This window comes from Chenopodium album, chromosome 11, assembly GCF_948465745.1.
Source record: "Chenopodium album chromosome 11, dcCheAlbu1.1, whole genome shotgun sequence".
Taxonomy (NCBI): Eukaryota; Viridiplantae; Streptophyta; class Magnoliopsida; order Caryophyllales; family Amaranthaceae; genus Chenopodium; species Chenopodium album.
The window spans coordinates 47198677-47218652 of NC_137844.1; the positions used below are offsets into that span (position 1 = coordinate 47198677).

The 19976-nt window shown below is 34.0% G+C and overlaps 2 protein-coding genes across 2 annotated transcripts; both read right to left on the bottom strand.

Annotated features, from left to right (window-relative positions):
• Nucleotides 1-38: 38 nt before the first annotated feature.
• On the bottom strand, nucleotides 39-13679 carry LOC145567636 (phosphoinositide phosphatase SAC8-like). Its single transcript, XM_081626963.1, has 20 exons — nucleotides 13281-13679; nucleotides 11437-11511; nucleotides 10957-11084; nucleotides 10766-10857; nucleotides 10580-10637; nucleotides 9742-9798; nucleotides 9594-9627; nucleotides 9353-9433; nucleotides 9175-9281; nucleotides 4425-4511; nucleotides 4266-4343; nucleotides 2734-2798; nucleotides 2145-2243; nucleotides 1909-2008; nucleotides 1691-1799; nucleotides 1518-1590; nucleotides 1327-1420; nucleotides 1147-1233; nucleotides 663-729; nucleotides 39-516 (listed from the first exon to the last, which is right to left on the bottom strand). The coding sequence occupies exons 1-20, from the start codon at nucleotides 13462-13464 to the stop codon at nucleotides 389-391; spliced, it is 1803 nt and encodes a 600-aa protein (XP_081483089.1). The 5' UTR covers nucleotides 13465-13679; the 3' UTR covers nucleotides 39-388.
• A 646-nt stretch (nucleotides 13680-14325) lies between these two features.
• On the bottom strand, nucleotides 14326-18305 carry LOC145568988 (bifunctional monothiol glutaredoxin-S16, chloroplastic-like). Its single transcript, XM_081628364.1, has 2 exons — nucleotides 17855-18305; nucleotides 14326-15082 (listed from the first exon to the last, which is right to left on the bottom strand). Exons 1-2 carry the CDS (start codon nucleotides 18251-18253, stop codon nucleotides 14582-14584), a joined length of 900 nt encoding a protein of 299 aa, XP_081484490.1. The 5' UTR covers nucleotides 18254-18305; the 3' UTR covers nucleotides 14326-14581.
• Between the last annotated feature and the right edge of the window lie 1671 nt (nucleotides 18306-19976).

Genomic DNA, 19976 nt, shown 5'->3' on the forward strand with positions numbered 1-19976 from the left:
TTTGATAACATTAATCGGAGGTTATTCAGACAAACAGCTCCAAAGAACTGTCACATAATTATATCAATTCCAGGATAAACAATGGAAACTGTAGAGTTATTACAACAATTGACTAAATACTAGCACTTTTTGCCCTACGCTCTAAAATTTTAGTGAAAGCTCAGGAAGGTCTCTTCAAGCTCCATTACTCTGAAAGGTCATGTAGAACATTGTCAACTCCCTGACTCCTGAGTTAGCGAAGAAATGAATCAAAAGGCAAAAGCATGTTACAACATAAAACAGGAGATTGCCGTATTAATCTACTTATGAAGTTTCACTGAATAGAATATACACTGATATACATAACTTAATTGGCAATAAATCGACTTGGAAGTCTGTTGGAAGGTTTTCATATAAGGCCACAGAGGCGAGGTCTAGAGCAGAATTGCCTTCCATTAGCTTTGACCAATGCCATGACGCCAGCAGTCACACCAGCCCAGAGAACAGAGGACATAAACTGCAGAGCATTCCGGCCAACTACCAGGAAAAAAAATAAATAATAAAAAAAATAAAAATCAGAGCTTTAATTGAGGCAAACAGGCTGAACAAAGCTCATTTGATTTCAACTGAGTGCATGCATAACTTTATGGAAGAAACAAGAGTGCATTGTCAATTTGTCATACCTTGGTTTAGCGAAAATGACGTCATTGTCAAGCCCCCAATCAACAACGCTGAAGCCACTGGAAGATACTGTAGCAACATATAATGACATGAGTTATTAAAAAGACCTCTGCTGTACATAATGCATCATATATATAACTTAAGCAAATGACAGAAAACTTGAGAAGCTCTAGATGATAAGAATTGGTAGATAAGGTTAGATAACCTGCATAAATGCAGATGAATCATGGCTATGAAAATCTGTGAAGAAAAGAAGGGGGAGGCAAGAATAGACTTTGTAGAAACAAATGGATTCAAATGGCTCTTATCACTATAATAGTAAAATACACGTGCAAGAGTGATTAATTTCTTAAAGAAAGTTTGGTTTCCAGCATAGCATCTGATACTGCAGTCATAAATTACTTGGATCACGATACATTGTTAAGATTACTTGAAAGAAGTCATCTATATTCTCAAAAGCAAACTTTTAAACAGTAATTAACTCACTGAAAGTGATTCGAAAGCATTAAGTTGAAAGGGTGATGGATTATTCCGGCCAACTGAGTAGCGGCCACTGATAAGATCGATTGCATCCTGGAGAAAACACAAAACCAAACTAAGATAAATATCCTCCCTTTATCCATATATAAGAAAATTAAAATCATGTAAAACACCATGGTTGCTTGCCTGTCTAACACCGTCTTGAAAATTATTCAAATAATATCTTGAAAGTGCACTCATACCATCTGTAATAAGTCCTCCAAAAGTCTGCTTTCCGTATCTGCAGAACCATGCATCTTAGTTGTTACAAGGTAAGCATCTACAGATAACAGATCAATTTCATACAGATTCAGAAGATGATTTCAAAATTTCTATACCTTACAAGGTCTCTCTTAAGCGCATGGGTACCAGTATATTCTAAGCTTAACTCATCCCCTTGCTCAACCCACACTATCAGTATCAACAGCATAAGTAATACATATTGAAAAAGGTTAGCACTCAATACAATTCCATAATTAAGTAAGCTAAATATCATACATAAATAACTCACAGATTTTAAACTTGTCATATTCTTCATGACAGATTGAAATGGTATCTTCAAGAGTAAATATGCCAACCCTCTGCAACTGTAAATCCAATGATTTCCGAGCTAGGTAACTCTACATATAGAAAAACCATGAGGTATACATGTCAGAAAGACTCCAATTAAGTTACGAGTGACATTTAGCACACATTTACAGCAGATACATTAATACAAGTAATCCAAACCTGGGTAACATTTGTTCGATCGAGGCAATCTATGCAGTTAGATCTGATAACTCCCTTTTGTTCTTCCAGAACATGCCCTTCTGAGTCTACCAGGAAGTATCTGGTGAGGTGGAAAAAAAATGATTAAAATAACTATGCAAAAAGTCTAAATCACCCTTTTTTTTTTGGGGGGGGGGGGGGGGGTTGTGAGGAGATGATCCAAAAAGATTACATAAGCCATATGAAAATTAAATTACCCTTGCTTTCCAATTTCGTCAGAAATTTCATCATACAGCAAGTGCAGGTTATCAAAATTTGATTTGCCACAAATGCTGTGGAAGCGAAAGGGAATGTATCTGTAAATCCAACCATGTACAATAATTAGTTAGAGAGATGGTCTAAAGACAGAATATGTCAGGAAAATTTCATAACATTTAGAAAACTGATAACCAGACAAAGGTGCTTCTTTCATCTCTGTTTCCCTTAGGGCAAGAGGGAGGATTAGATGCGTTCACTAGCAATTTTACAAAATCACCTAAATCTCAAGAGCTAATAGAAACTACCCAGACTTGGAAATTGAACTTTGCAGATGATAATGTACAGAACTTAAACTAAAACCTGTATTAACTACATTGGACTCATGGGTAAAATTCCACTTGTGGTAATATGACAGAGCTAAGACATCACAAGACTCTGAAGTGGTTAGTAACTAACTTTATGCTCAATTATACTCAATTTTCCCTACCATTCAAATGTACACCACAAAAATCAAGGCCAACTCATTAATAAAACATTAAGACAATAAATTTGAAATCAATAAAATCTATATGCAGCTTCAAAATTCACCTCACACTAGGTAGCTTTTCCATCTCAGCAGCATATGCGTTGCTGAGTTTTCCTTCATCACCATACTGAAAATGCAAGAAAAAGTCAAAAGACAATCACATTCACCATCACCAATGATATTTGATGATATGATATAAGTACAGTGAAAAAGAAAGCTTAATGTTTGAACCCTAACAAGGTCTAGCGACCACAATTACAACTTTTTGAGTTTTGAACAATATTTATAGCCACAAGTCACACAACTCTTTATTTTCATTCAGTGCATTTAAGTAAGAAATTATTTGGGGAAAATAACAATAGATAGCTTTCTTCAACCATCATTCTAAAAACTTGCTGTTGACTTGGATATCTCATAAAGTGAAAAGGTATTACAGCAACAAAGACAAATTCTGAACTTTAATACTGGAAACCTTTATTCTGTGATGACTCAGCAACCATGGGCTGTGTACACTAGGAAGAGGCGTAAACCAGCAGCAGCAGACCAATGCAAGGCAAAGGAGACAGACAGTCAGCCAAGCAAACAGAAAGACACCAATTGGGAGATAGAAGACAAAGCTACTTAAGGAAGTCTCAGGGGTCAAGAGAAAGAGTCAACTTTGACATTTTGGAGAAAGAAAAGAAAAGCAGAAAAGCAAAAGAACTAGAAGACAAACATCATTAAGAGATTACTTCTAACTTGTTTTGTGTATATAGAGAATAGGAGAGGGAAGGAAGGGTATGTCTTTTGAATATTGAAATTGTGAAAGTGAGATTGACAGCCTCAAGTTGTTAGGGAGAGTGATAACCTCAAGTTATTTTGGCTACAGAGTGATAGGCTAAAGCTATCAGCTATTTGTGTTGTAATTTCCCTTGTTAATGAAAAGTAATCTCTTGCTTGCTGCTCTCTCGAGTGTGTGTTGTGAGCTTGAGTAAGTCAGTTCATAACATATTCGTAACAAGTGATATAAAGGAGCAGGACCAATGCATCATCCACACTTCAAGCCTAATGAGCATTACCATAAGGAATGTATATGTAATAAAACCAATGTTTTGGGCCTTTAGGCATCCACCTCAATGTATTAAAAAAAAAAAAAAAAAAAAATCAACACTAAGGTAAAAGGGGTCCTGCTGTGACTAGGTGTGCCTCATTGAAGCGAGACACACTTGAAAAATATATATAAAAAAAATATATAAAAAAATGCTGAAAAAACTTAAGCTATGTGCCTTAGGTGAGCCTTGGGCACACCTTGTGTGCTTTAGGTGTGTCTCTTTAGATCCAACTTAATTAACTGTAAAAAAAGCTTAATCCCATGCACTTAGCGCCTTGGTGCACCTTAAGCTCGCCTTCCCATACATAGCTCCAACTATCATTTTATTCCAATGGTGATAAAACCTCATGCAACCTTATACTGTACAATATAATAAATGCCTATTGCCATCACCAATGATATGCAAAATCAAAATAAAAAAGTTACAAGTCTTGTAACATTAATAAAGCACCAATAATAGTGTATTTAATAGCACCAATATTTAAAATATGGAGTTAATCTTACTTCATCAGTTAGGTCAAGTGCCAATATCTCCCCATATCTTTGTGATAGATCATGGAAATGATGCTCCACTACGTGTGACTGGAAAAAAAAAATTGAAGTTATGGAAAATATAGAAACCCCATCAAGCATATCAGAAAAGCTGAAAGCTTAAATATATACCGTATCTTGATGGTTGATGATGTTCAATCGAGGTTTATAGCTCAAATCAACAATTTGTTCCCATAAAAGCGGAATCGAACCCCGAACCTGAAATTCAACACAAGTACAAGTCTAGCCGAACAAATTTTAAGGAGTATCATGCTTTCCTAGAGAATATTCTAGCCAATAACAGATGATAAAGATATGATGCCTCAGTTTTGCAGCTTCTTTGGGCATGCTCATGATGGATGTGAATATCAGAGACTGCTAAATACTAACAACTCAACAGCCCGAAAGAAATCACCCAAATGTGAGGCACATTAAGTTATATCAACAGAGTATTTGCAATTTTAGCATTCATGATCTTGATATAAAAATAATACTACATCCGGCCTTGCCCCATTTTCCTTTGTGGACTGTTTTCTCTCTATTTCTTCTCTTGAGTTAGGTCTCACACTCGCCTACCTTTTTACTATACTTTTGCGTCCTCTTGAGCAAGTAAAAAGGGACAAATTATGTCAAAAAGGGACAAATTATGTCAGAGTATCTTTGTCATATTAGAGTTTATTTGTAGGATTGTACGATTTTGTGATCTCAACCTAAGTACCCTTACCTAGGCAAGGTAGGACCGCAATCCTAGTAATATTGCTCTACACAATACTCATCGCGTCATCAACATGAATCACAAAACTGGATGCCGCTATGCCAGAAATAAACAGCAAAATTGTGTTGAAGAGCAGAAAATGAGGTTGATATCGTGAAATTACATAAGAGAGACTCCCACACAGGTTGTTGAGCATGCTAAATATTTACACAAGCAGTGAAAGCCTAGATTTGTAAATCCAGTAAACCAAATAGCTCTTACAGCTACCGAATGTAATTTACAGACGTGAGTAATTATACTTGTCTCTGTGTAGCACCCAATGACAATAAAATATACTATTTGTACCTTCAAGGATCTTATTTTGCGTGTCACAAGTCTTAGTGGTTTAAATATTTTAGGATAGGTTTGTTGGGAGATACTTGCAGAAGTGAGTGGGCTATAGTTGAAAATAGGAGAGGATTAAATTTGATGATGAGCAATTTTTTTTTTTAATTGTTGACTTTTTATTAAGTGAATTGGTTTCTTACATGCTTCATCATACTTCCTCCGTTTTTTTTATTGCACCATTTTCTTTTTTAGGAAGTTGCATATTAATTGCATCATTTCCTTACTTAGTAACTTTTTTTTCACTTTTTGGTTGTGTTCACTCACAAAATCCCTTATTTACCCTGTTCACATGTGGTATCTACCCCTTTTACCTAACTTTTACTATCTTTCTTTTGTTTGTAGTCACATGGGCATTTTTGTGATTTAATTTCTTCCTTAATCTTTGTGTCCACCCCAAATGGTACAATAATAAAAAATAAAAAAAAACCTGGAAGAGTACATATTTAGTTATGGCATGTTGGTTATTTTGCTACAACGAACTTATGATTATTATAAGAGTTCAAATTAGGTTTATCAATCGAGTCTAAATATTCCTATGATATTTTGATTACACCATACAAGATTTTTCTAGATTAATATTTTTAATTGAAAAAATATTAATCTAGAAAAATTCTTGTATAGTGTTATCAAAATATTGTAGAAAAATCTAGGAAATAATTATTTAAGAAAATCTAATGTATTCTAGAATTACCTAAGGCCATGTTAAGATAGTTGTAAAGATAGATAATTGAGCGCTTGGTAAAGTAGTTGTTGCCTTTAAATGTAATTTTCTTTTTCTAAAATTATAGAATAAATATCAACGGTACTTTAATTTTCAAAAGCTGATAATTTTAGCTGTTGATAAAATCTACCTCCACCAATAAACACTACCCCCACCGCTTAATTGTCAAATGTTTTTTTTATTTTTTTATTATTATTTTTTATTTTTTTATTATAAAGGCATGTTTGGCACTAGTTTTTGAGTAATTTTTAGTGATTTGACTAAGTCAACACTCAAACCACTACTTAATTTTTTTTTAAAAAAAAAATGTTTGGCAATGTAATGGTTGGGGTAGCTTTTAGTGGTGAAGGTAACTTTTATCAAAAGCTAAAATTATTAACTTTTGAAGATTAATAGTAGCTTATAGTAATTTAATCGATGCTTTTAAGGGAAAAAAATATATCCAATTTTACATACAAACGGCTAATCAACAGCTACTTACCAAGCACTCATACTTTAATTATCCATCTTCACTGCACTACCACAGCTAAGAATTACCTCCATCTATATTGTGCCGAACATACTCTAAGTGGTGGTTTGATTTGGTCAAACCAGTAACGCTATTGCCAAACACGCCCTAAGACAATTCTTGGAGAAAATATCTTAGAAAAATCTAAACTTTAATGACCAAACCTAATCTACCTACATAACTACATTGTTCTAGAGCAATAATCCTAAATTAGTCGTAAAAAACTACCCAACATAAATATGCATTAAATGTTATATGATGAAGAATGTAAGAAACCAATCACTTAATAAAAAGTCTACCATTTTAAAAAAAGCAAAAAAAAAAAAAAAAAAAAAAAAAAAAAAAAAAAAAAAAAAAAAAAAAAAAAAAACACATTTCTTCTTTATTCAATTGATCATCAAATTTCATTCCTCTCCTAATTACAACAATAGCCCACTTACTTTAGCAACTCCAACAAGGTTTGGAAGGATGTAAGGCTTTGTTGTTGTTGTTGCTGTTTGGAAGGATATAAGGCTTAAGAGAGGACATCAAATCAATCAATCAAAACCTTAATCCCATAAGTGGGGTTGGCTACATGTACCAAAAGTGATTATTCCTTATAGTCGTCCACAACAATCTTCCTCCTCCAACCCTTACGATCCAATACGTCCATAAGAGAGGATATGAGTGAAACAAAATAGTTTAAGGCGAGAAAGAGATTATCAATTGATGAAGAGGTGAATAAGATATACATAGCATTTTAAGAAGGAAATAATACTAGGGAAATAATATTATGATTTAGATGCTACATTGGTCCTTCTCTCGTTTAGGGGTCAAACTTATGTTGTATCCCATAAACCTATGTGCATACATTAAACCATATTTATTAAACTAATAGCATGGCTAATAGAATTACAATGGAAAGCTACAAGATTTTTATAACCAATGATGTTAGCCCAAAAGAAAGCATAATTGAAATTATGATCATAATAGTAAAGTTGGTTAGATTAGGGCCCAACTTTAGAAAAAATGAATCATATCTCCTTCACATTAATTCAAATGTACACTTATAAGATATCGACAAAAAGGAAAGGGCATTCATCTATGCAAGGTCCGTTCATTTGTCTGATAATCTAAAGGCTTATGGCTTGCTTTTTTCTAAACTTAACTAACCTATGAATGACATCCTCTAAAAATGAATGATAAGAAACAAGCACGATCCACCTCATAAAAGGACCAGTGCTTGTTCCATACACCATTTAATTACAACTATTTAAAAATCTAAATTGTTTCATAGGAGATGGTGTAGACAACAAAAGATTAACTTCCGTAAAGTACGATTTACTTCAAAAGGTATACTGCATATATTTTAATTATTAAGAGATTAACTAAGTGAGCCTTAGGCATGACATATAAAAAAATCGTTTTAGCCAAATATTGATGCAACTAACGTCATTCAAAGGCCAAAGTGATAACTTTAGTAGACACATATATCTATCTCTCCCCTTACCCCTAAATTGCGGCCTATGGCAATAATAACTTACCAGATGTCACAAGGAAAAATCAAGCTCATAATGACCATAACGTTTAGATTAGCCAACGAACCATGTACGGGTGAATATCCCTTCAAGCAATCATTTCAATAATGTCTTATAAGCCCAATTACAATTTAAAATGAAGGATGTATGTTTCAATTATTAAAGTCAGACCCAAATCAGATCAACTTTGTTACTTTGTTCATAACTTTAGCCTTTGTAATCTTATTCGTAGGATTGAAACCTAAGTCATAACTTTCTGTTATTAACGTCGAACCCAAATAAATGATTGATCATATTTGCATTGAGTAGAACAAAGAAGGGAGAAAAATAACTATTAATCTTTGCTGCATAAAAAGAAAGGTATGGATCCTAATGAATGCATAATTGTATACTTCCATAGCTCAACTAAAACAGAAGTCAAATTCCAACACTCAACAGGGATTATACTATAATTTGTACTTCAAAACAATACAAGTACTCCCTCCGTTCTTATGTATTCTATTTAGTTACACAATTTAAGATAATACTTCCTCCGTTTTTTTTATTGCACCATTTGTGATTTCACGTTTTCCAATGCATTAATTTGACGATTAATATCTTTAATTACTTTTGTAAAAAATATAATAAGTTGATATTTGAAAAGTAGATATCGAGACAAATCTAACTAGATTACTTATGGATAAATCACAAACTATGGTCAAAGACTATTGTGTGAATAGTGTAAAAGTCCACATGATGTAATTTACAAAAAAAAAAAAAAAAAAAAAAAAAAACAAAGGGGGGTGGGGGGGGAATATTGAAAATGTGAATAGGTGTAAGATGAAGTAAGAGAGAAAATGTTTCAAAAAAAAAAAAAAAAAGTAAGAGAGAAAATGTAAAAGGTGGGTTTGTGGGATTGAAGGGGTAAGATAAAGTAAGAGAGAAATGGAAAGTAAGTAGAACAAAAAAGAAAGGAGTAATTTGCAAGCTAAAGCTCTAAAGCTAAAAACGAACAAGATTCCCAAAGCATTACTAAATATATTAGGCACAATTACCTGCAAAAAAGAGGACTTGAAATTCTTTGATTCCAGCAACTGCTCGGTTTCAATAAAGTTAGCAACATCTCCCTGCAGGTTAGCTCCCCTTCTCCACATTCTGGTTCCTTCAGTAAAGTTACATAATAAATTTAAGCAATTATGTAGCAATATTAACTTACTTCAGAATTCACAATACCTAGCCGTCTTGTGCATCTTCTTGATATCAACGTAATGGTAACAGGTGCATTTTTTAATGTAACCTCTGCAGTCTGAAAGCTTAACTTTATGTTAAGAAAAGTGATGATAGATTATTGTCAGAAGCTAGGTTGTTATACCATTTATGCACAAAAGATACAAAAAAATATGCAATCTTGCAAAATGCAAGGTGAGAAGAATAATATCTACTTTCGTAATCATAAAAAAACATCAAAGGATATTTCCTTGCACCAGTGGCATAATGAACTCATCAAGCTGCAACCCAAAAAGAAAAGGTAAAAAATAAAAATCAGCTACAGATGTAAATTTTCTCCCATGATCATAGGATCAAAGATCAAGTAATTTCAAAAAAGGATCATAAACTGTCACCTTACACTCAATAAGCTCATCCAAAAGAGCTCTGTTCCAAACAAATCGCGGGTCAGCCTAATGCAAGCAAGGAATAAGAGATATGAGACTTATGGCTTCTTAAACAGCGTCACGAACACATAATACCAAACAAACAAATTTACCAATATCCAAAATTACAAAGAGAAGTATATTGATTGTGTGGCCCAAAATCATAAAATTTAAATATCAATTATCCGTGTCAATAAGAGCACTAGCGTTATCCTACCATCCGTGTCAAAAAAAAATTAATTTAAAAAAAATAGATAGATGCAACTGTCACCAGCCCCTAAAACCCACTAAGAGAATAGTGTGTTTTCTTTTCTCTGTTTTATGCAGTCCTGGCACTTTATTCTGAACTAACATCTTGTATCATATTATCAGGTAAAAAGGCAAAGTCATTGTTTAATTGCTACTTTAAATCTTCAACTAAATATGCATCACTTTTTGCCAACCTATCTACAAAGAACCACAGAAAGGAACGTGGAAATAGTCTTCAAATTATAGAAGTTACTAATGGAAAATCTTCATTGAACCAATTAACCCTCTTAAGGCTATTTAGCAGAGAAATATGCTAACATAAACAATAAGAAAAGTTTCATATACTGCTCCTAGCATGGTCTTGGATAGTTGGATGTTCTACATAGATGGCCCTTAACTCTCAGCCGAACTATGACACAAGATCAATAAATAAACTTTTAAGAGACAAAGCAAATTAGAAAGTCTAATTATAGAAGCTATTTGCAAGAAGCATAATGTAGAAAATCATCATAATTTCTTCAAAACACAGTTGTTAAAGCAATATAGCAATACAAGTAACCTGCTTCCAAATTGGACTGCTCATCCACCCTTCTGACAGCTGTAGCCTTCTCTGCAAGCTGTTAGTCAGCCTAATGTGAGAATCGTAGAAGTATACTCATTGATATCCCCAAAAAAAAAAAAAAAAAAAAAAACCCTGTTCTATTACAGTAATTGAAAATTATGGAGGTATAAAAGAATGGCATACTTCACAGTTATATCTGTTTCATAGGAATAATATAATCCAGGAGTAGATTCCACAACTCTCAACAAATTCCTGAAGTATGCTTCATCTTTTTTCTGCTCACACAAAATTATTTGAATATTCTCATTAATCAAAATGAACACAATCCATGCAAAGAAGCATATATCGAGGGGATAGAGAAAGCAAGACCTTACTTCCTGAACACCTAATTTCTCTAAGGCTTGATTACAGGGCAAATATTTCATAGATTCTACTCGCAAAATAGGGAAACCATGATACTTCCCCACTTCCTTGGAGGATGTTATTACTAGTATGTACATCCCTGCCAAAAATATGAACAAGAAATTTACATATAATGAACAGAATATAACAAAAGTATTCTGAAAGTTGCTAAATATAAATTACTTACATATAGAGCCAAATGTGCATAAATGTTTATATCATTTGCTCTCAAATTAGTGCCTTGCTTAGATAATTCTCACTTATGATGACTATTAAGAAGCCACAAATATTACATTTATAAAAATTATAGTTCACACACAAGCTTTACTGCTTTAGCAATCCTTGTTATTAAGACATCAATGCAAAGATAACAAACACAAGTTTCCATTTCTCACATTGTCAAGCGCTAATTTAATAAAACAGTACGACTATTATGGCAGAAACACAAATACCTGAAACCAGTTGAATAGTCCCAACTACACCACATATTTTAGTGGTTTTGCCTGGACTTCCCAAAACATCATTACCTGCAACAACAGAACCCATAATCAATTTCCCTTCACCGTCACATAGAAAAGTACCAAATACTTACTATCTCAGGTTAATGTACATGACTCAATATAACATTATATATTATGTACATCCCAATTTAATAGGCTACATATTATTAGATGTCATATCTAAGAAAATTGCTCGAAATACCAAAACTATCCTTAGTTATTCATACAACTGACAAGGGCAAGCATCTTATTATGATATACTTCGTAATAAATGAAATCCTCAAAGAAAAGTAATAGTAATCTGGAAAAGCTCATAATTAAACTTGATATTAAACTTGGTAAAGAAAGTGATTCAAGCATAGAAATGAAACCTATAATAGTATGACGAAGGGAGTGTGATACTAAAACTTTCTGAGCACAAAAAAAAGCAATCCGGAAAAGAAGCTCCAACATTTTAAAAAAAAAAAGGTAGTAACATCGTATAAGGGTTCTCAAACAGAAGTACTAGCAATAAGAAAATTCAATTCTTATGTTTCAGAATACTAGAATAGTTTGTACACTCCTCATTTTCATCCATTCATAAACAGTGTAAAAAGTTTTTCTTAGTTCAACCATTGATTCATCATTTCTTATTTTTCATGGGTCTAGTATCTCTTTTTTCCAATTACTTTTTCATTAAATTACTCCCTCTTTTTTCCTTCTTTTTTTAAAAGTGCCACAATTTGACTAGGAACATATGTCAAACGCGGAACTTTGATCAACAATATCTTTAATTATCAATAGATGGAGCATATATTAAATAAATAAATAAATAATAAATAAAGTGATGTACATAAACTATACATTGAGACAATCCTAACAATTACCCGATTACCCGCTATCAATCAATCAAAGCCTTAATCCCATAAGTGGGGTCGGCTACATGAACCAAATTTGATTATTCCGTGTAATCATCGACAAAGATCCTCCTCCTCCATCCCTTACGATCCAATGCCTCCTCCTCATACAAATCCATATACTCCATATCCTCCCTAACTCCTTCCAACCAAGTCATTTTCGGTCTCCCTCTCCCAAGTTTAACCCCTCCACGATCCCACTCCTCCACTCTTCGTACCGGTGCACCCTCTGGTCTCCGTCTTACATGCCCAAACCAACGCAGATGATTCTCCCTTAGTTTGTTACCAGAGCTACTTTTTGTGAATAACCTCGTTTCTGATTCTATCTCTTATTGTGTTCCCGCACATCTACCTTAACATTCTCATTTACATAACCTCCATCTTTTTAATGTGCTCCTTCTTAGAAGCCCAGCATTCTGTACCATAGAGCAACATTGGTCTTATGCAGTCGTGAGAATTTTCCCTTTAACAATAAGGGAATGTTTCGGTCACATAACACTCCCGTGGCTGCTCTCCACTTAAGCCACCCCGACTTAATCCCGTGGGCCACATCTTGATCAATGTCAACATTTTTTTGGATGATCGACTCAAGGTATTTAAAACATTCGCTAACATTGTTCAAAGCAGAGTATATGAATAAGGTAAAAATGTGCACTTACAAAAACGGAAAATGCTGCACTAACTCTCGTTATGTCTACTTTTCTACTAAATTAACAATTCATAATTTATATGAAAAATGTTGGAACTAATGTTAGAAGGAGAGTGTAATAAAATGGCAATTTACAAATATAACAACATACTGCAGTGAGTGATTCAAATTAAGCAATACAAATACTTAAAACAATTAGAGATTAGATACAAAGTCAGAAAATCTTAATAATGTAAGATAATGATCTTAACTGGTAAGTGGTTGAATATCACCATCAAGTCGACTAGCAGAAAACCCTTGATTTGGAGAATTGACGGCTCTGATCACATACTTGTCTTTGAATTCCAGAAGCTCCATTTCATCAATTAGTCGGAAATTAGGACTTGCAGAAGAAGTGGGAGATTCCTCTTTGACTCCAATTTCTTTCTCTTCCATTATTTTGCGTAATCTGGAAAATGGGGGGAAGTTTTCTGGGATTAATTTGAAGAAACTAGGTGATTGAGAACATGAATTTGATCTGAAGAAACCCTAGAAACTACGATACTAATAATGGTGATGGCAATAATGAGCTCAGGATTGATGAAATTATTGGATGCGAAAATTAATAGAGTTTTAAAAGAGAAGGGTCGACAGGATGAATGACAGTTGAATTTACTGTTTTAACTGTTCTCTTTTGTTTTTATCAAAATAAAGTTTTTCCGTTATTCTTTAAAAGGAATAATAAAAAGCGCTGTTGTTTACTAAAGCCTACCGTCCTAGTGTCCTACCGACATAGGATTCAACTATCGTTCCCATTTTACACAAGAGTACAAGACAATCATAGACAGCATAATCAAATTATTGGTGGGAAACTCACCTTGTCACTTTAAGGTCATGAGTACGAACCTCACCAAGTACCTTTGCTTAGGAGTAGAAGTGTCGGTCAATAGAGTCCTTTATCTTACCTTAAAAAATATATATCTAATTATCTTAATACATGTTGGATATGGAGTATACAAATAGCAATGACCCTTGAACCTTCCCTCCTTTTTCTTTTGATGACAAGTGAGGATAGAAGTTAGGGGCCGATTTGAGGAAGATGATAGGTAAACAATGGAAGAAGAGGGATAAGGTTTAGGCCTCTAAAGTATCCATTCCAATATTTGGATCATCTCAAGTAATTCTCAACAGCGTTACCGGTGAGGAGCTCTAAGCTCGCTGGAAAGGTGAACAGTGATAAAGAGTGCAATGAGAAGGTTTGTATGATGGTTATTATTGTTCTCTTCTCTTTTAACCCTAATCCCAATTCCAGTATAGTAAACAAAATTGGAAAAACAATGAGTTACAGAATGCTAACTTCAGCATTATTCAACAAGCCAGTGCTAAAAAACAAAGCACGGGATTACAGCCTATACAGCATGGCAAGCTCACCTCATTCTTAACACTGTACAGCTACATACTCATTCAACAATTAATCAGCGACATAAGCTCTAAAATTGTTTAGCATATCAGTTTACACGAAAATTTTATGAATAATTTAGCATATCAGTTTACACGAAAAATTTATGAATAACTACTTGAGCAAATTGGCAAGTTCACCCTGTTCATACATGGAAGTCAAGATGTCACATCCTCCAACCAGTTCTCCGTTGACAAAGACCTGAGGGAATGTCGGCCAGTTGCTGTAGCTTTTAAGTTTCTCTCTTAATCCACTGTTATACTCCTCGTCAAGCACATCCACACTCTCATAATCCACCCCTTGACTTTCAAGGATCCCAACCACCCTTTGTGAGAACCCACATGCAGGAGCACTTCGAGATCCCTTGATAAAAGCGACTACTTTGTTTTCCTTAACCAGCCTATCAATGAGCTGTTCTAGCGGAACTGTTAACTGCACATGACGTCCTGGCGTTAGACGAAGATCAGGCTTCTTCTGAGGTGGTGGCCGAAACCATGTAGTGTTTCCAGTTTCATTCCCCGGTGGAACCTTTCCTGTGGCAGCTATGTGTTCTTCCATCCATGATTTCCAAGCTTGTGTCAAGGATTCTTTGCTAGGTTCATCAACAACTCCAACCTACATAGAGTTAGGGTTTTTAATTAGAAAATTCAGGAACAGACTATCTCCATCTATTATGAACAGAGAAACTACAAATGGCATGATTTTCAACATTAGTGCAATCCCACAATCATCTTCTTGCACAAGAACACACACAAACACACACACACGTCCATGGCATGTACACACCCACGAGTGATACAGACCAGGCAAAAATAGAGATTACACGTCTCCTTTGATTGGAGTTCTTACTCTGACAGTCTGACTAGTGACTACTCACTACTTTTGTGCTCAAGTTAGCCTATACTTAAATTAATCGTTCCAGTAAGATGGCTTTAGACTTTGCTTTCATTGGCGAAACAAAATTTAACAGTATGTCAAATGAAGGATAAGCATGCCAGATCCTATAAATCAAGGTTTTTTTTTTTTTTTTTTTTTGGACAAGGCTCTTATTCCTACTTCATACAGAGGATATGAACCTAATCATGTTGACTGAAAAATCGTCTGCCTTAGGCTCCAACACATGACAGAGATTAAGTAAAAGAGCTTCAGAAGACTGAAAAATCAAGATTTAAGCGTTGCTAAGGGTGAAGAACAAAACCAAGAGGAAAAGACCAAAAATCCTTGTAGCTTGTAGTTTCGCTAAAGCCTATGTATAAGCTGTCTTATTATCTCATATAACTTAAATCCAGCCATCAGCACAGATATATTCAGCCACGTGTTCAAGGTGGAATTCAGAATTTAAATTCTTTAAAAGGCTTACTTATCCAATTAACGAAGCCATATATGGTAGTTTTAACGTTGTAGGGCACTGATACCGATTCTGCCATTTCTCTACTTCTCTTTGTTTCTGTATCTTACAAATTACACATTCCCCCATGTCCAAAATTTCTCTTCTATGTTCAATGTCTCCTGCACACAAGCTAACCCTTCTAGGCAACCACCTTGGTTTTACTCACATAGCATGACATTTTTTCGTTAATAATATGATTAGTATCCATTATCCATAAATGGCCAGCTTTCATGTTATACAGTAACCAACATTAAAAATTATCATTTCCATCAATTGTATCCTTTTTGTCACCAGATGACTCCTCTTCCCTAATCATCACCCATGCTCCAAATCACAATAAAACCTCTCTCAATGCCTGTTTGGATAAAATAGATGCCTTCCCTATCAAAATTATCCTAATTTAATACTTCCTCCGTCTTTTTTTATTGCACCATAAGAGATTTCACGCTTGCTAATGCATTACTTTAGCTATCAATATCTTCAATTATACTTTTGTAAAAATTATAAAAATTTGATATTTGAAAAGTAGAGTTCGATACGAATCTAACTAGATCCCATATGACTATATTTTTCCTAATGTATAAATCACAAATGATGGTCAAAGAAGATTAAGTGAATAGTGTAAAAGTCCTAATGGTGCAATAAAATAAAAACGGAGGAAGTATACAAGTACAAATTCATTCTTAATGTCTCCCATATACCTTGTCGCAAAGGCTTTTCAACATGTACTAGTAGAAGTCAGTTAAACCTAGGTCTCAATTCACAGGGTACAACCAGTCTTACTACTTTACTAGGTTTATCCTAATTTAATTTACGGTACAGATCATTCTTAATGTCTCCCATAAAACTTGTCGCAAAGGCCTTTCAACAAGTACTAGTATAAGTCAGTTAAACTGAGATCCCAATTGACAGGGTGGAGGGTACAACTAGTCTTACTACTTTACTAGGTTTATCCTAAATTAATTTACAAGTACAGATTCATTCTTAATGTTTCCCATATAACTTGTCGCAAAGGCTTTTCAACATGTACGGGTAGAAGTCAGTTAAACTGAGATCTCAATTGACAGGCTAGAGGGTACAACCAATCTTACTACTATACTCGGTTGTCTATTTTCTTGTCGGTAAATATAACTGACATGTTTAACGCAAAAGCATTTTCAAAATGGCATTCATAATTTTGCATAAACTCAATGTTTCTTAAAATCGTCAAACCATGAAGGCAAGAGTTTGACATTAGAACTAGTAGCTTTAAGCTCCGTTTGTTTGAATGGAAAACATTTTCCAGCAAAATACGGGAAATGATTTATCCATATTCTGTTGCTTGATTTGTAAACATTGGAATACTATTTTTCCAACGGTGGAAACAATTTTCCTTTCGAAAGGAAGGACTGTTACATTTCCCTCCCAACTCTAACATCCCATTCCTATCCTCCCATCCTTCTCCACCTTTATGCACTCTTTTTCTTCTTCCTCCATAATATTTCTTCAAGCAAACAAACAAAGGAAAACTGTTCTTAAAATTATATTTCCAATTATCAAAGAGAAATGTTATCAGTTAAAACAAACTAAGCCTCAATCTCTCCACAATTTGTACTACGTCAAATCTCCTCATCACTATTCCTTCCAATTGTCTCAAAAACCATAGAGTACACAATTATAGCCATGAATTTCATTTTCTACATCAATCATATTACAACCTAACATCCATCACAAATATACAGCAGAAATGTAATTCATAAATTTCATAACACCTTCAAACAAATTAATCTCTTCAATTTTCCAATTATTCAACCAATTAGTCGAAGATAAGCTAGAATTGGAGAAATTTTCAACACATTTAACTCTAATTTTCCGGAAATAAAATCTGTTTCCAAATTAAAGATTCAACAAAACTGCAATTTCCTCACAAAATTTCTTCAAAATTCCAATTAAGCAATCCGATGAACTGAACTGAACTTCGCCATCAGAATCATAATTCCAAAGATAAAAATAAATACCTTAACAGAGGAACAAAGCTCCGGAACCTTCTTGCGGTGTAAATCAACGCTAGCACCAACATTCTTCGACAATCCGATGAACTGAACTTCGCCATTAGAATCATACACAGCGTAAACGCCACACTCTGACGTCAAACTTCCGTCATTTTCCGGCGACAAAGAGATAGAATCAGCCTCTGAGATTTTCTTGAGAGCAGAAACAATGGAGAGAGAACGAGGCTTAACGTTTGTGATGGGAGTAATACTACTGATGTTGCTGGGTTTTAGAGAGAGAAAGTTGTGGGTTGTGAAGGAGGAAGGGTTGGGAGGAAAGAGAGTTGGGTGATGTTGACGAGAGGTTGAAGGTGTTAATCGAAGAGATGGAGTGATTTTTGATGTGATGATGTTTATCGCCGCCATTTTTGGAGGATTGAAGGAGCTCGAGGAGTTGGAGATAAAAGGTTCGGTACGGGTAGGGACTTGGGTTTACTAAATTAGTAAATTAGGACCTCTACTTTAATACTTTCGGCATAGTGTCCGTGCAATGCATGGCGGGGGTTGTTAAATATCGCCCTCGAATATCAAACTAACATCTGTAAAATAAAATAAAATTACGTACTTATTCTTAAATCGCAATTATAAAAATAATTAAATTTACCTCAATTTCACACTTTTACCGTACACAAAAATTTTAACCGTTCTCTCTAGTGGTTAACGGCCACCAACGCTCATCGATCAACCATTCCAACCACCGTAATTTTCAAAATCAAACAAATTTTTTAAATTTGAAAACGTATGGACTCGGTACATTGCGATAATTTTTTTATAAAAAGTCGAAACCCAGGAAAACGCTTAGGATTTTCGAAAACCCCAGGCTGAAACGCCTAGTTTTTTCGAATATGCTAGGATGTTTCGAAAAAACTAGGCGTTTCAGCCTAGGATTTTCGAAAATCCTAGGCGTTTTCCTGGGTTTCGATTTTCAACCCAAAAAAAAAAAGTACAAATCTAAACTATAAACAAACTAACGAAGTTGTGATTTTTTTTTTAAAAAAAAAAACAATAATAATAAACAACAATAGCGAAAAATAAAAAAAACGAATTTTAAAAAAAAATTAAAACCCAGGCAAACGCCTAGTTTTTTCGAACGTCCTAGGCTCAAACGCCTAGTTCGTGCGAACAACCGTGCGATTATTCTAAAAAACTGGGCGTTTGAGCCTAGGACGTTCAAAAAAACCAGGCGTTTGCCTGCGATTTCAGATAATTAAAAAAAAACAAACAAACCTTTTCTCCGGCGACCGACTTTCCTTTGTCCTTCCTCATCATTATCGCGGTTGTGTAGATTGTGAAACTGGAGGTAAAAAGAGTTGGTGGTTAAAAGAGGAGGAGGTGGTGGTGATGGTGGTGGGTAGTATGAAGAGGTGGTGGTGATGGTGGTTGTTGTTTACGGAGAGAATTATGTTTAAGAGAGTGAACAAGGAGTGAGAGTACGGGGGGTAATTTTTTTGATAAATTAAGGGTAAATTTGTAATTTTATTTTATTTTGCGGGCGTTAATTAAATATTCGAGGGCGACGTTTAGCTTCCCAGTTTATAAATAATATTACTAATTTGAATAGTATTTTAAGTTATTTGTATTTTTTTTATAAATTCATTTTATTAATTGAAAATTAAATGAATATTGCTCTACATAACTATGTAAGAAAAGTTGAATCATTCATTTCCTATCTCTCGTAGAGAAAAACTAAAATTTTCTTCTTATATCTTTCGCTTCAGTAGCTACAATTTAATACGAAATATATGTTTTACCTGTCGTATTCACAAAAATCATTAATTATTATTATTATTATAATAAATTAAGCATAAATTTTCCTTGGAAAATATTTTTTAACTTTTAGATGTATATGTTTTGATCTAAGTTAATTTAATTTTACTAGTAAAAATTTGAAAACTCTATATTTATTTAATATTAACATTAGATATGTAGTCTAAAATTACATAGAATAAAAAATATTAATTATGGAAACAGAAAGTATATGAATCAATATAATTGCAAATGTATTATATGATTTGGTGAATATTTTGTGCATACTTATAGTAGGTAATTAATGTCGTTGGCTAAAAAAATAAAAAAAAAACAAGGGAGG